This window comes from Pangasianodon hypophthalmus, chromosome 7, assembly GCF_027358585.1.
Source record: "Pangasianodon hypophthalmus isolate fPanHyp1 chromosome 7, fPanHyp1.pri, whole genome shotgun sequence".
Taxonomy (NCBI): Eukaryota; Metazoa; Chordata; class Actinopteri; order Siluriformes; family Pangasiidae; genus Pangasianodon; species Pangasianodon hypophthalmus.
In genome coordinates, this window is record NC_069716.1 from 10,007,801 (window position 1) to 10,025,038 (window position 17,238).

General features: G+C 38.2%; 1 protein-coding gene across 2 annotated transcripts; it reads right to left on the reverse strand.

The window, feature by feature from the left end:
- Window positions 1–48: 48 nt before the first annotated feature.
- Window positions 49–17,178, reverse strand: LOC113542827 (solute carrier family 25 member 53). Of its 2 annotated transcripts, none has more exons than XM_034305669.2 (2): window positions 9,664–17,178; window positions 49–4,136 (listed from the first exon to the last, which is right to left on the reverse strand). In XM_034305669.2, exon 2 carries the CDS (start codon window positions 4,132–4,134, stop codon window positions 3,238–3,240), a length of 897 nt encoding a protein of 298 aa, XP_034161560.1. In that variant the 5' UTR covers window positions 4,135–4,136; window positions 9,664–17,178; the 3' UTR covers window positions 49–3,237. The 2 variants fall into 2 exon arrangements, with proteins under 2 accessions (XP_034161560.1, XP_026796413.1); XM_026940612.3 differs by having other exon boundaries at window positions 9,586–17,178.
- Window positions 17,179–17,238: the final 60 nt, after the last annotated feature.

The following is a 17,238-nucleotide window of genomic DNA, read 5'->3' on the forward strand; positions in this document are numbered from 1 at the left end:
CCCCCCCCGCTCCCTCCTCCCCCCGCCCACCTGCAAGGTTGAGCTCAATTCTGCATATATAGGGCACTATATAGCTTCCGGTGTGTAGTGCGGTTATATAGGGAATAGCAAGCCGTTTGGGATTCAGCCATAAATCCTCAGAGATTACAGGAGGAGACACTGAATCCCAAACAGAGCCGTTAACCTCCATAAATACGCTTTGTAGCTACATGAAACAGTAGCTATATGAAACAGTGCTTGTCCCATGTAGTGCATTACATGTCTAACAGTGAATATTTGGTGTTATTATTGTGAGAAAAACTATGAAAAGGTGTTATAGTTACTGTAGAGATGACTGATGAGCATTTCTGCTCTATAGGCGGGGTGACGTGTGAATAAAGACGCAACGGCGCCCTCTGGTGGAGAGAGAGTGAACTGCAGAGGATAAGGAAAACTAGTGGAAAGCAAGTGGAAAAACAAATACCACACTGGATCATTTATTTCACAGCCTGTCGCTTTAATGTTTATTATAAGCACTTGGTAGAACAAATGACCGTGTTGTTAAGGTTGTGTTAAGCAAGTTGAAACTTGTAAGAGGAAAAAAATAATAATAAAATACAGTATAATAAATGAAGCAACAAATTAAACAAACATTAAAAAAAAAAAAAAAATTGAGGTAGAGACATAGCCTGAAAGAAAATCTTTCTGTTCAGGCACATAGTAGAAAAAAATTTGCATACCTTTAGGACAACATCTAAAATTAATAAGTGTATACAGTTGTGGTCGTAAGTTTACATACACCTTGCAGACTCTGCAACATGTTAATAATATTTAAAAAAAATAAATAAAATAAGAGCAATCATAAAAATTGCATTTTGTTTTTATTTAGTACTGCCCTGAATAAGCTATTTCACATAACAGATGTTTACATATAGTCCACAAGACAAAATAATTACTGAATTTACACAAGTGGAACAGTTCAAAAGTTTACATACGCTTGATTCTTAATACTGTGTGTTGTTATCTGGAAGATCAACGACTGTGTTTATGTTTTGTGATGGTTGTTCATGAGTCTCTTGTTTGTCCTGAGCAGTTAAACTGTTCTTCAGAAAAATCCTCCTGTCCCTGCACATTATTTGCTTTTCCAGCATCTTCTGCGTGTTTGACCCCTTTCCAACAGCGGCTATATGATGCTGTGATCCATCTTTTCACACTGAGGACAACTGAGGGACTCGTACACAACTATTACAAAAGCTGCAAACATTCACTGATGCTCAAGAAGGCAACACGATACATTAAGAGCCAGGGGGGTGTAAACTTTTGAACAGGATGATCAGTGTAAATTGTCATTATTTTGTTTAAAGATCTTATTTTTTCATTTAGTACTGCCCTTCAGAAGCAACATAAGATATTTACATGTTTCCCAGAAGACAAAATAATACTAAGTCACTAGGAATTTCACTAGAATTTCATTACACATTAAAAATGAATCTAATGTTTAGTGAAATTCTTAGTAACTTTTTTTTTTTTTTTTACAGATAGTTTTGTTATTTGTTATTTAGGACTATGGGTTCATGGACTACATAAAATTCTCAACCATGTCATGAATCCTGGAAATCAGAAATCCAGAATTCGAGCGTCCTCTCCGTAGGTGTCATAATAATAAATCTCTTTCTGTGCCATTTTTGAGGAGTTATACAGGACATGGCCTGTAAATCCCACAGGAAGGCTCAGAATTCATCCAGAAATACCTGATGTCACTATGACTAGAGGTGAAAAAAGGTCAAATCACATACTGAAGTAAAATTAAAATGAATACCAAACACATATGTGAAATGTATACATGAATGAAAATAAATTACGCCCTTGCTCTTTTCAAAAACTGCATAAACGGCTATGAGAAGAGTGGCCAAGTATTCATGCTGCTGATCACTTTGATAGAAAGATTTTAGTCTCAGGACATTTATTTCAGAGCCTGAGCAGCACATTCAATGTAGGTGGCTTGGAGCTTCAAGGGCAACAGTGATGCATCTATTCTAACTTAAAAAGAAAACAGCAATTCAAACTAGCAGGTCATTTCATGTAGTAGTCGAGAAGAATTGAGCACCTGAAATCCAGTCAGTTAAGCATTAAGTGGGTATTCATTCAGTATAATGGTGATCCACTCTTTTGTTATCTTTTTTTTTTATTTTGCAAAGCCTAGATAGATAATATTTTATATGATTATATTTAGTAATAGTGTATGAGATTATATTCACAATTCACTTGATGGCATGTAAGGTTCTGGTCCTTCTAAGTAAAGAACAATGTAAATTTTGTCACTTGTCCTGCCTTTAATAGTACCTCTGTGATTGTTTGTAACCCTGAGATAAATGACTTAATAACTACTGGTGAATAGGGAATTATGTAAACCATATGAAATACAAAAAGATTACATTTTTAGGCACTGTTTTATCCATTTACTTCACCTTATAACATCAGTAATGCCTGAGCATGTTGGTCCAAAGCACAGTAATTTGGTGGTTAAGCTATACAGTTAACAATACTTCGTTAACTCACATACTCAGGATATCATCAGTGATAAGATGATTATACAAACTGGGCCATCTGTGACCCACTGATAATAATAATTTCCAAATATGTATATAAAACAAAGGTAAAATCCATCTTAAACACGAGTAAAGTGTCCTTCACAACAGCTTATGTGCGTATTTCAGATAAATAAATTAAAATATTAATAAAACCTCTCTACAGAGTTTAGAAAACAGCACTATCACCTACACATCATCAAAATACTGTAATGGATAATATGTGAATCCATTTAACACCCCATGCTTCAGTAATATTCCACAAGTCACATGTTCAGCAAGAAGCTGCATCATCCAAATTTCCTGAAGATCATGTGAAGAAGAAAAGTATGTTCTTCATTTTTTTTAAAATTAATTTTAAATGATATTGTGATATCGACTGGCAAGGTCACTTTGAAAAATAATTTTAAGTTAATCATTTGAATGTTTTTAATGTCCTTATGCCATTAGTATGGATGCTAGTTAAACACATTTCATGTATTTGCTAATTCCATGCTAACAATCAGCCCTGTTACTCATTTAAGAGCAAAATGCAGCCATTGTTAGCCATGAAACCTTGAAAAGAAATGAGAAACTGCTGCCTGAGATGGGTTTAGTGGTTAAATGTTAAACGTTTTCACAAATTCAATATATCCACCTTCCAGAGGAGAAGTTGTCCTGATAGTATTCCTCAGCCTGAGCGTTTCATCAGCTGGTCGTATATGGCAGTGGTGATGCCCCAAGAGATGCAAGAGCGCAGGATGACCAGTGATCCTCCACGGTACAGCAATACCAGACTTCGCTGTCGTTTCTGCCACAGCTGATGCCAGCTGGCCCTCACCCCCAGGTTATCTCCACCGACTTGGGCCTGCATGTTGGCCACCAGCACTGAGAGTGGATACAAGGGCAAGCTAATCACAATGGAGCTGACCATCCCTGACACAAAAGATGAGGCTATGGGGGGACAATCTTTCTCACATAACACTCTGGCCAATGGATCCTTCAGGCCAAAGTAAAGACCGCTCCCTAATGCGTTGCGAGTAAGAGTGGGTAAAAAAGCTCGGTACCATCCATTCGCTAACGTTTCGGACCTCAGCCGGCCCACAATTTTGCTGAGAGTGGGAAGGCTACGATCGTTGCCACTGTTTTGTAGGATACTCTGTACGCGCTCGAAGGGGGTAAAAAACAAACACTCCACTACCCCTGTCCCGAGCCCGGCCACGGCAGGAAGCACTGCCCTGGGAAAATATATTTCAGCCCAAGGGGATAGCTGCTGCAGGAAAGTGTTCTGGAAGCCAAAGAGGATGGTTCCCTGAAGAGTCTTCATCAGCATGGGTGGCACTACTCCACGGTAAAGCTTTAGCAGCCCTTCCTCATACAGCTGCAACACAGCCTCACGGATCAGTGTGCTGTGCAACTGCTGGCGAAACACAGTTTTGTACACGGGGAAAGTGATGACGGTGCAGACGAGGCTGGATATTCCACCATGCATGTAACTATGGAGAGGAATAACTGGCTCTGAGAGGTCATTCTTTCCATTGCTGTCTGCAAGATTTTGCTGCATTTCTCTCTTTGATGAATAGCACATTGCTGGGGCAGAAAAAAATGAGATCAAATAAGTTTTCATACTAAGTAAAACACATCAATATATTGTTAACCCTTCTGTTCACTTCTTAGAATGGATGTCAGATTCAGAAAATATTCAGATCCCTGCAGTTTTTTTCTTATTTAGTTTCTTGCCACTCTCTGTAGGCCGGAGAGGCAGGATTGTCATGAGGCACAGATTTTTGGAAGGGTAGCAAAAAAATCTGTCCAGCTTTAAAGGTCCTAAAACACAGTGGTTTCCATCATTCATAAAGGAAAGAGGTTTGTAACCATGCCACCCAGTCATACTGTGCAAACATGGGAGGCCTTTAGTCAGGAAGGTGTCCAAGAAAATCCCCTTCATATTGCTTAGGGGTCTTCCTTATGTCAGGTGTGTGTTAGGTTTGTTTAATGGTCTGTTATTACCCCAGCAGGGTAGAATGATTAAAAGGACCATTCAACGAGCAAGAAAATCACACAAGCTATATCCATTTTCATAAGTGCTGTACACACTTGCTGACAGAAAGCTAGAGATAGCTTGTAGGATATTTCATTATTTCATTGTGGTCACACTTAATCCACTGAAGATTTGTTTTCTCAGAAATGTTTTTCTCATTTTCTAATCTGTTGTTAAGTGTTTTAACAAAGACAATGAGATAATCAACATGTAGATGTACAGGTTATAAACTTGCTTAGCAGTCCTTTATCAGCCTTGAAGGCTGTTGTGTCTCATTATCCCTGTACTGCACCTATTTGCCAAAAGGCAACACTATCATTTATCCGGAATTTTTTATTAACATTTAATGAAAACGTATTCACTAATTAGCCTTTTTTCCCCTCACTAAATAATTTTGAGCCACCCTCATAAGAAATCAACAAATTTCTGTTATTAATCATAATCTGCATATTTTTCCTGCACGTAAAAATATTAAACATTTGGCATTTAAAGAACATTTGTTTACATGTAATTTTAAAAAATGTAAATTACAATAATTTTGATGAAACTATACAGTGTTACAGTGTATATGTGTGTATGTGTTGCCATACAGCAAAATTTTATAATCAACATAAAAAAGAACTGGATTAATTCATTTTTGTTATATGCAACTTTCATGATAACGGTTCATGTGGCTTTTGTTTAGTACATGGACACAGAAATGTTGTGTGGCCGTGATGTGAAGAGGACAGCACTGGCTACTCCTATAGATAATAGTAAGGATGAGTTAGATGACATTGAGGGGTGGACCAGTGATGCAGGACATGAGGAAGAGTCAGTTTTAGCAGATGGACAGGAACAGGGAGAATATTCAGATGATGTGTAAATTCCTATATCAAATTAAAATATAACCTTCTCATATTTAGATGAGGAAGAGAGGTTTACTTATGAAAGAAAGTAAAAATTCACCTTAGTACAATTGAAAGTAGAATTTTTTTTTTATTTGAAGTGTAAAAACTCTTAGATAGCCCAGGTCCATTGTGTACCTCTGGTTCAGCAGTAACAAAAAATAATAAAGTGTTCGATATTTTCATTGTTGTACAGCGTTGCCATATGGCACTTTGCCTGAATGGAGTTCATTTTATGCCTCAAAACTCTGAAAATTAACTTTTTTTTTTGGTGTTTTTTTTTTTTTTTTTTTTTTTTTTTTTGCAAAGCATCAATCAAAGAAAATGCTGAACATTCAGAAAATGTTACTTGCCCACTTTAAGCTATCAAATATCAGATACTACGTTTTTCTCTGACATGTACAGCATTTTTTGCAACCCTGTTACCAATATATAGGGAGATTTATAAATAGCATTTAAAAGCCAGTTTCAACTGAATTCCTTATATTCATATATTTCAAATAAATAATAAAAATTCCACTTTCCGTTAGACAGCAGACATGGACACAAAAGCAGGTGAACAACATTTTAAAGCGAGTAATAAGGTTGAACACAGAGACCATATTTCCTATTAAGTTTATATTAATGCAGTAATATATATATATATATATATATATATATATATATATATATATATATATATATAAACCACACAAAATATTAAACAAGTTCAAATTGAAAATATAATTTAATCAAACAACTTTCGTTAAAATCTTTGTTTTATCAAAAATATTTGAAGGTTAAAACTTCTCGAAAGGGTTGCAGGTGAGAGTGCAGGTTTGAATTTGCTAATAGAATACATTCCTAGATGAACAGACATTACTGCAACAAAGAACATAGAACAGTTGAAAATGTAATCAAGTTAAGAAAAAGTCATTCCATTCTTCAAAAATTTATCACATGTACTCAGATGTATTCCAATATATATACTGTGTTCAAAATGCATTCATATTTTCATGTAGTTTTGACCACACCTCTTTTGCAGTCTCCACATGACATGATGTAACAAGATGGGGGCCAGGAATCAGAGAAATCACAACTTCAAGTGGGTACCAGAGGATAGTGTCTCTGAGAGGACAAAAGAATCTTTTGGTGACCACCCAATACATGCATTTCACTCTGCAGTGAGTTTTGTCAGTTGCTAGTATTTTTCCTGAGTACAGAGTACCATCATAGAGCAGGGTGCACCACTTTCCCACTACGTCCTCACTTTGCCAAATGTTCTCAGGTGGTGCAGTGGTACAGATTTCATTTTCTGACTTGTCAAAAGAGAAATGCTGTGTGCTGAAACACTCACCATCCAGTTTGCCCATTGTAGAGTACAGGAAGCTGACATCCCGATATCTGATCTGGCCAGGGGCAAGAGTGACCAACCTCATGGTGGATGGTACAGCAGGGACGTCTCTGGGCATTTCTTGTCTGCCCTCGTCATCAATCACGTCTTCATCCACATCTAGAACAACTTTGCAGTTGTGTCAGTGGCTTTCAGGATCCTAAACAGTGCAGCAGCATCTAGGATATCAGTCTGGATACAAGACTGTCAGCTGTCCTCTTCAGTGATCCTCCCACTCCATCAGGGGCACCATTGCCATGGCTGGCTTCAAAGAAATTCCAAGTACCTGCGCCTTGAACCTACTTTTGACAAGTTCTGTGCTAAAGAGGAAAACCTGTCCTTTTTTTGTTGTGTGCATGGACTATCACTAAAGAAGTGCACAATGGAGACATCTGGATGTTCATCCTGCACATATTCGAGCACTGGCTTCAAGTGCTGCCATATTGCAGGAGGACCTTCCTGTTTAGATGGTGACAGAGTGCTGAAACTGATGGGACTGATTGTTCCACCAAAGTACAGAACACCAGTTTGCAGTGTGGCCTGCTGGTGTGAAGACCCAAATTGAACTGCGTGTATCTCTAAAATGTCTAGTTCAGCCATGAAACTCTATCCGTGCGCTGATTGGTTCCCTTGACGCCAGTGCTGCAGTCTAGGCCAAGCTTCACTATCTACGTAACTCATTATTATCCCGACTAACTCGCCTGGCACAGCCTTGGTGCATGCTAAGACATTTTCTCATCCTTCCCTCCTCCTCCCCAGCACCATGGTATAGATCCTCCTATAGATGGTTCTCTTATCTCTAGGTCTGAATATGTCTAGCAGAGCAAGTCTGCATACTTGCTCAGCAGAAGCAGAAGAAACAGCAGCGTAGCAGATCTAGACCACCAAGCCCAAACCTACCTACACGTCATTTCCATCAATAAAAGCTGTTAAATTCATTCCGAGAGTTGTTATGATTGAACTGTATTTACTGTCATAATTCTCAGACAAATCCACACGAGTCAAGCATTCATTAAGGGATAGGCTCTGTTTCAGGGATTTGCAGTACATAAACTGCGGTTTAATAGTGAAAGTATGTTTATGCTTTTGAAGGAGTGTGTTGAAAACTTCAACAAGTTCTTTCTGGGAGCGTTCCACTTCTTTTTTTAATGTGACCTTTTAATGTGACCTTTGATGCCATGCCGTTTTTTTCTGCTTCTCAGCTGTAGCCCGTTGGATATAAGAAACATGACTCATGGGACTGTAGTGGCTGGACAGTAGGTATGAGCTGTATGAATGTGCATACATCCATCTCTGATTTCAGGTGCCACAAGTGACCGCTTCAGCAAGGACTTCTAGATTAGATGTGTGAAAAACATTTAGACTTCTAAACATTAGTTTTCCAGCACAAAATTAAATGTTACAGAAAAATGTTTGTATGTCAGTAAAGAAAGCAGCATATTACATAAGAGACACTTTTCAGACAAAAAACATAATGAAGGCTGCTGGGTTTTGCTGCAAAAATAAGAAGCAACTGTGACAGTCAAAGTCTCCAGAAGAACTGTGGCTGCTTCTGCAAGATGCTCAGTAACACTTACAGCTCATTTCCTTATAAAACTGCACTAATTGTACCTGAGACTACGATTTTTTTTTAAAAAAAAAAGCGAAGGATAGTCACACCAAATATTGACTTTGTTTCATTTATTACTTTTTACTGCTCTTTATAGTATTTTTTTAATGTAGAAACATCTAATTTAATTATTTTTGAAGGTGTCTTTGCTCTACAGCATTTCTTTGCATGTCCCTAAGACTTTTGCACAGTACTCTATATATATATATATATATATATATATATATATATATATATATATATATAAAATCTTCTTTCTAATAACAATTTTGGTAACTGGGTTGCATGATTAATCTTATTAATCATGATTATGTTAACCTTTGCAGTCAACTTCAATTTTTTTTTTGTATAAATTGAGAAAATAGAATGAGAGTATTTACTTGTCTTATGGCCATGCTGTAGAACAGAAGATGATGATGATGATGATGATGCAACTTCCTGTATATATCACAATGTTTGGAATGTTCCATTGTTTTAAGAGGGGGAACAAGTTTTGGTAACAGGGTTGCACATAAAATGTGGTATACAGGTTAATTAATTATTATTGTTATTTTTTTTTTTTGATAAATTAGATAAATTGATAGGGGGAAATGATGCTTATAACAAGCAATTGCATGGAAATTAACCAAAGAAAACTGTCATTATGGTGTTACTGGAAAATGTTAATGATTATAGTTCACACAGAAGTTCAGTGAGGTGAGACAGCCCAGGATCACCATTTTAAAAGTGGGTACAGACACTTTGTGTGTTTTTGTGATCATTTAAATGGTAATTTTAATAACTGTATTTGAAGTTTAACTATAAATCACTTCAGTTTTCACAGAAATTAAAAACAATAATAGTAATAATAATGATTATTGCTTTTAAAAAGGTAATGGGACATCAATTGAACTCTATTCATATAAAGTGCCATATGGTAATACACCCCAAAATGCCTTCTGGAAAAAAAGGGGAGATTAAAAAAAAAAAAATTAAGTCATTTTAAGTGATAAAACGCAATATAACGGTTTTTTCCCCTCATAATGTGTGCAGTAGATAAATGGAAACGGTTTAGTGCTGAATTTTATTGATTAGCATATGGAAAACATAGCCTTAATAACATGCTGAAATTTTTTTCTTAATATTCCTACCTTGAAACAACTGACAATGGGATGGATGATGGATGGGTTTTCGGATTTTATCCACCGGGACGAAATAAAAGGGTGCACCTTATGTTTCTGTCGTCTTTCTCTGATCGCGTGCACCGCTCCAGCGTCACTCCTTTCTGTTTCCTTATAAGGAGTTTTACATCACCGTCCCCTCGTATATAAAGGAAATGAAACTCGAACACGTAGCCTATATTTCCGTTAGACTGTTCATGGTTTCTTTGTTCCCTTATTCTCGACGCAGGAAGGTGAAACTCAGTGAAACGGTGATGCTCCTGGGCTTGTACGGCTGCAAACATCCCCCACGACAACACAGCCAATCATGAGAGTGTGCCGTGACGCCCTTAGAGCGTGTATCTGACTGGAAAACCATCACAAAATGTGGTTATACAGTACAATATTCACCAATGCAATGGAAGGCGTAACACCACTGAGAAGCTTAGCTAAAGCATCCCAACAACACATAAATGAATAAATGTGCAGATACTGTTACATTTGGTGAAAGTGAAATTTTGTGTCCAAATCATTTTACAAACATTCCCCCTGGCAGTCGAAACGCTGTGTTTGTATATCTTCGCATTTTTATTTAATTTTATTTAATCAGGACTGGGTTGCTTAATAGCCTAATGTTAGCTAGTTTGTTAGCAAATTCGGTTTATGGTTTACATTAGCTTACACTCCCTGCTGAAAAAAAACAACAAAACAATAGACACCAGCACAGAAATTATAATGGTTTCCACTAAAAATACCATTACATACCATCAGCTAAGCATTAAAACCATTTTACTAACCATTAAAACCATTTTATTGGTCCTTAATGGTATCCACTAGTCATAGCATGCCACCAGTAGAAGGTAACAAATTAGCAGTAGAGACCATTACAGTTTCCATTAAAACCAACACAATTCCCATTATAGCTAACCATTAACACCTGAGGGTTTCTATTGTTTTTTTTTTTCTTTTTCTTTAGGCTATTAGGCTAAAATTGGGCCAGTTCTATCAGATAAGGTTGCTACCAGTGTCTGTTCCAACTTCCAAATAATCCCACAAGCTCTGTTCCAACTTCCAAACAATCCCACAAAACTCAAGTCTGAAGATTCTGTAGGCTAGTTTTGTGTCCCAGTTTTTCATTACGCTTGTCGAACATGTCACACACAGGTTTGGCCCTGTCACTACAGTTGTCATTGTGAAATGTGAAGTCAGTGAACAAGAACCCCAAAAGACAACTCAGTCTGGCAAACCAGTTTTATGCTATATTTAGTAAGGCACATGTACGGTATATTGGCATAAATTAGCTATATTGTAATTGTTTGTGCTATAAGAAACACATTATAATGTCATTATAATGGGGTTTGTAGCAAACTGCAATCAACAGCCCTTTGTCAAGGAATTGTAGACATTCAGGAGTCCAGAATTCCACTTCATCACCTGGGTCAGAAATCATGAACAACCCAGGTTGAAGTTTGTCAGTTGAAAAGCAAGAAAAATGCCAGTCATCTATGGTAAAGCTGACTTCTGAATAGCACCTCAAGGCTACTCAAATACTCATGAGTAATGTAGTAATGTATGCATCTTATTTTGCGTTGCAGGGCAGGAGGGTCAGGGCTCCATTCATTGTTTTGTGTATGGCAGGGTGGTGAGGGGGCCCTGCTTAGGCTCCTGCTCATGATCCCAGGATTTTCCATCCTTGCAAAACAACCCAGCATGTTGGCCTCTAAATATATACTCACCAGTCACCGGGCACATGTACACCTGCTCATTTATGCAGTTATCCAATCAGCCAATCATGTGGCAGCAGCACAATGCATAAAATCATGCAGATGCAGGTCAAGAGCTTCAGTTAATGTTCACATCAAACATCAGAATGGGGAAAAATTGTGATCTCAGTGACTTTAACCGTGGCATGTGTTGGTGACAGATGGGCTGGTTTGAGTATTTCAGAAACTGCTCATCTCCTGGGATTTTCACACACAACAGTCTCTAGAGTTTACACAGAATGGTGCGAAAAAAACAAAAAACAACCTGTGAGCGGAGGATCTGCAGCCTGAAACACCTTGTTGAAGAGGGAGATCAGAAGAGAATGACCAGACTGGTTTGAGCTGAGAGGAAGTCTATAGTAACTCAAATAAGCACTCTTTTTACAACCATGTTGAGCAGAAAATCATCTTAGCATACACATCACATCACATCACGATGCACAACACACTGACCTTGAGGTGGATGGGGTACAACAGCAGAAGACCACATCAAGTTCCACTCCTGTCAGCCAAGAGCAAGAATCTGAGGCTATCATAGGCACAGACTCACCCAAATCGGACGGTTGAAGATTAGAAAAAAAAAAAATCACCTGGGCTTTTTCCTGTGTTCAACTGTCCAGTTTGAGTGAGTCTGTGCCTATGATAGCCTCAGATTCTTGTTTTTGGCTGACAGGAGTGGATCTGGTCTTCTGCTGTTGTACCCCATCCACCTCAAGGTCAATGTGTTGTGCATGTGACGATGCTTTACTGCTCACCACCGTTGTAAAGATTGATTATATGAGTTACCCTTCCTGATTTCTCTTATCAAGAAGGTATTTCCTACCACAGAACTGTCGCTCACTCAATGTTTTTTGTTTTTCGCACCATTCTGTGTAAACTCTAGAGCAGGGGTGTCAAACTCAATCACAGAAGGGGCCAAAATTTAAAACACGGTCTAGTTGCTGGCCAAACAGGATTAACTTTTATTCAACAGTTTAAAACTGACTGTGATTTAAACAGAAATGTGAATTTGAACAGCCAGACTACAATAATTTTTCTCAAAAAATAAATAAAAAATATGTCTCATAGTGCCGTCTCATGTTATATTCTTTAATTGCAGCCACATTAGCCCCGCAAAAAAGGCACCCAGGTTTACCTTCAATGTCAACAAACAGGTACTCTGCCTCCCACCTGTTTTGAAAGCCCCTGTTTTCAAAGTCCACTTTTCATTTGGCCATTTTTTGGGGGATGGCTAGCTTAAATGTCACTGTATAGGTGCTGACCCATGCATTCACCGCTGACCACTGATGAGTGTCATTAAAGCAGCAGGGAGGAGGGGCTGGCACTCACGGCTATTCGCTGCATGGCAGATGTTGCAGTGCATTGTGGGATTTGTAGTATGAGTGGTGTGAGTGCAATTTACCAGGGGGCCATTAATAATAGACATATGAAATTATCTCGGGGCCGGATATAATTGTATCACGGGCCAGATGTGGCCCACAGGCCTTGAGTTTGACATGTCTGCTCTAGAGACTGTTGTGTGTGAAATTTCCAAGAAAGCAGTTTCTGAAATACTCAAACCAGCCCAACTGGTACCAACATCCATGCCACGATCAAAGTCACAGAGATCACACTTTTTCCCCATTCTGATGTTTGATGTGTAACTGAAGCTGTTGACCAGTATCTGCATGATTTTTGTCTACATGATTGGCTGATTAGATAACGGCATGAATGTGCAGGTGTTCCTAATAAGGTGGATGGTGAGTGTACATTTTAATGAACACCTGTACAGCTGGTCATTCATGCAAATACACAATCATCATGTTCCAGCAGTGCAATGCATAACATCATGCAGCGAACAACATGGCAAACCTTATGGTGTATGGGCTACAACAGTTTCCTACTCCTGTCAGCCAAGAACTACAATTATCTCACAGAGGGCACATATCACTGAAACTGGGCAGCTGAAGAATGGAAAATGTCACCTGGTCTTTTTCTTCACCTGCCCTTTTTTGGTTAACCTGTGTCTACATCCTGCATCTTTGAGTCATATCTACTTGTGTTCATTAAGAACACATTATCTGTTCAGTCTGAATAATGTGTTCGTACACGGTTACATCTCATACTCACCATCCACTTTATCATCTGCACATTAATGCATTTATCCAATCAGTCCATCATGTGGCACCAGTACAATGCATAAAATCATGCAGATACAGGTCAAGAGCTTCAGTTAATGTTCATATCAAATATCACCATGAGGGAAAAATGTGATCTCTGGGACTTTGACTGTGGCATGGTTCTTTGACAAGGTGGTTTAAGCATTTGAGAAACTGCTAATCTCCTGGGATTTGCATGCACTATATTCACAGAATGGTGTGAAAAACAATATCAAATTTATATTAAATCCAATAAATGTGCTGTTCATTTTAGGTAAATTTGAAAATGCCTTAATGATATTGAAGGTCAAGATTTCATGTTTGAGTTTAAAAAGACTGTCTTGACTATCTTGCAATGAAGAGTAATTCACAAAGGTTTTAGTTTCAGTGGCTGCAGTGGCATTAAGCATTATTTGTACCGTTGTCTAAACGTAATACTAGAATTAGTATTAGTAAATTTAGCAAGACAGGGTTAGTTCTTGATTAAAACAGAAAAAACAACCTTAAATAAATAAGACCAAAGAATCAGAAGAAGTATTCATTTTGTCATTAAGAATAGTTCATGAAACAGTATGTAGCTTCACTTCACCTCAAGGCAAATTTGCCCGAAAAAAGAGATCAAATCACTCGACACGTGACATGTTTAGGAAATCATTGTGGGGTACAAGTATAGTTTCAGTACAATAACAGTCAATTAATAGATCAATAACATTATTGTTGGCCATTTTGTAGGGCTGTAGGCAAAAGACTTGATAGTGACATTGACAATGTGGTCAACACAATTCATTAGGGTTAACAGTTGTCAGGTATTTGAATGTCATGAAGTGAGGCTTTCAGGATTCTGATAACACACAAATGGCCGCGATAGTGTCAATAAACTTGTGAATACTGACCTTCAGGACTGTGTTGTTTACTCCCAGCCAGTTTCATACTGAGCTAATCAGACCTTAATCACTGTGTTTTCACACCTTGGCAGAATTATTATTCACCTGAAGTCACATGAACTTCCTGGTTAAAACTGTAGTGGGAATCAAAATGCCACATGAAGTGAAACAAAGAAAAAAAGCAGCCATGTAGTTTGACTGGTGTGATATTCAGATTATTAGTGTGATCCCACCACAAATGTTAGACATACAGTTCAGAGTATGGACTGCTGTTTTTAGCTGTTAGTTGGAAGCAAATAAATATAAGGGTCTCTAAAAGGTTCCATGACAGGTGACACTTGAAACATTCGTCGTCATTGAAAAAATTAGCAACCTGGTACTTTGTCATTTTAGTTAGATGGGTCACGATATATATATACATGGTTAGACCTTTACCACAGAGTCACATGGTGACCTTATGACATTATAAAATACCATCCTTAACGGCTGATGTTCGCTTTATTCTTCACGCCTCGTACTCGGCGGCCTTCTTTGAGCTACGTGCATAAAAGCCTGTGACTACAGTCAGAGCTAAAGGTGAACCTGTCCGCCAAAGCTAAGCCTATTACCTTCATAAGTTTTTCAGTGTGATATTTGATAAATTCACAGAGCACTTACCACTCTTTTCTTACTCACTGCATTTCCTGGAGGGTTTCCCTTGAAATAGTGCTCCTTGTGGTGAATAACTAAAATACTGCTTCCCACGACATTCACAGCTGGGCTCTAAAAGGAAAGATGTTCCTCTTTCGGATACTCCCGTTAGGGGTCACCACAGTGGATCACTGGTCCGCGTATTTGATTTGGCACAGTTTTTACGCCGGATGCCCTTCCTGATGCAACCCTCCCCAATTTTTATACAGGCTTGGGACCGGTACTGAGAGCGCACTGTTGCACGCAACCCCAGTGGCTGGGGTCGGTTCCTCGGCCGGATATCGAACCCGGGCCGCAGCCGTGAGAGTGCTGTGGCCTAAGCACTAGTTCTCTAGGCTCTAAAAGGAAAGTAAAGTGTGATAATGCAGGATTCACTCTTGTGTGGTCAATGTCTGATGCTACGCACAGATGCACACTGCCCAAGCACCGAGTGCAGGTGCCATAATGATATTTTGGCTTTTGAGATTGCCATGCATATCACAAGCACAGGCATCACGCTGGCAATTTTATTGCTTGCTTTGGAAACTCCAGCTGGCAGGAATTGATTCTTGGGGCAGGATGCAGGATGGCTCTTGACCAACTTGATCTTGGGCCAACACCAGGTATGCCAGCACAGCTGAACCTAGTGTGTCTAGTGTGTGTGCAAGACAACCATAAGGAACTTCCCCAAGAATCACTGAGATCCTCCTCTTACAAGCCCATATAGCATGTCAAATAGAAAGCTTAGCTCTTATATTTAACTAATGTTAAATATATACTTGTCTAAACCTAGCTAAGGAGAACAAACACTTAACTAAAGAAGATTTTGACCCAAAAAGATTAAACAGGCCTACAACAAAGTGTCCAATTGTCACTTTGCAAATAATGTTAATAGTGATGATAATTAGAAAGTGATTAAACATACTTCTTTGACCGACGCTCTCCTGCTCAATACTGTGAACATTAGACAACCTATTTGTAAAAAGATTACATCTAAACATGTTGTTATGGTATTTTTTAAAAACTATTTACCGCACATTACTGCAGAATTACTTAAAAATCCCCCATCTAGGTGAGTTATTGTGTTTGCCACAGTTCTCGCCTGCCCAGGTGGTGAATAATATTAAGCCCTCCTATATACTCCTTAAACCTGAAATGGTGTTAATGTTCATTTTCCTGTTGTTTTTAGGCTTGCTCTGGACAATTAAACCATTTATTGTGATATTTTAAAATGGAAAATTGCATTCAGTGAAAAATCGATATCTCACAAGCCTAGGTAGATGTGTGTGATACAATGGCCAAAAAAAGTATACGTATCATAGCGCCAAGATTAATTCTGTTGTAGCGGGAATCAGCTCAACCAATCGGCTCCAACTACCTGCCTCGAAACTGTGGGATCTGTGCATCACTCTGTAACGATAAGTTAATTAAAGAGCTTGTCAGAGTCAATAAGTAAAATGTTCGTGACTGGCCAAGTTAGTTAATGGATCTGACCCAAATATTACCTGCTGGATTTACTCAGCGTAAAACTAAATACCAAATTTAACGGAGGTTTTCCAAAATCTTCATTCCAAGAAAAAAAATTAGTTTAAGAAGCAGTACACGACTATCATCCAACTTACAATTCATGAAGACTAGGTTTAAGAAAAAGCAGCCCAAGTCAATTTCCTTGCTCTTTGTCACAATTCTTTAATAAGAACAAATTTAGCAATATGAAATGCAAAACAACGGAAACCCAACATATATAAAAGAGAAACAGAATTAGCTCTTTCATGATGGATCCTAAGAAAGGGTGGCTAAGTCATTTCAGAAAATACATTCAAATTTAAAATAAAAAAGTGGAAAAAAGAAAACAAATAGACTGTCAAGGAAGCTCCAGCCTGCAGAGACCCCAAGTTATGATGCCCCAGCCTCTACTAAAACAAACAAAAAAAAAGAAGAAGAAGGGAAAAAACCCTCACTCAACTACCTTAAATTTTCTGCCTGTGTAGATACACATCTAGCAAGCTACTTATACAAATTAAGCCCAAATAAATTAAAGTGTAACAGACTGTCACCCGAATGGCTGAGCATCTAGTCAAGCTACTCGCAATCCACGCAAGATAATATAAAGATGGTGTTTAAGACTAGGAACTAAACGCCCAGTCTTAACCTGAAGGGAAAGAATTTAAAGTCTTGCTAGAATCCTCA

What these genes read in the sequence shown, in the direction of transcription:
- LOC113542827 (XM_034305669.2), bottom strand. Translation starts at nt 4,134, where the DNA reads ATGTGCTATTCATCAAAGAGAGAAATGCAGCAAAATCTTGCAGACAGC.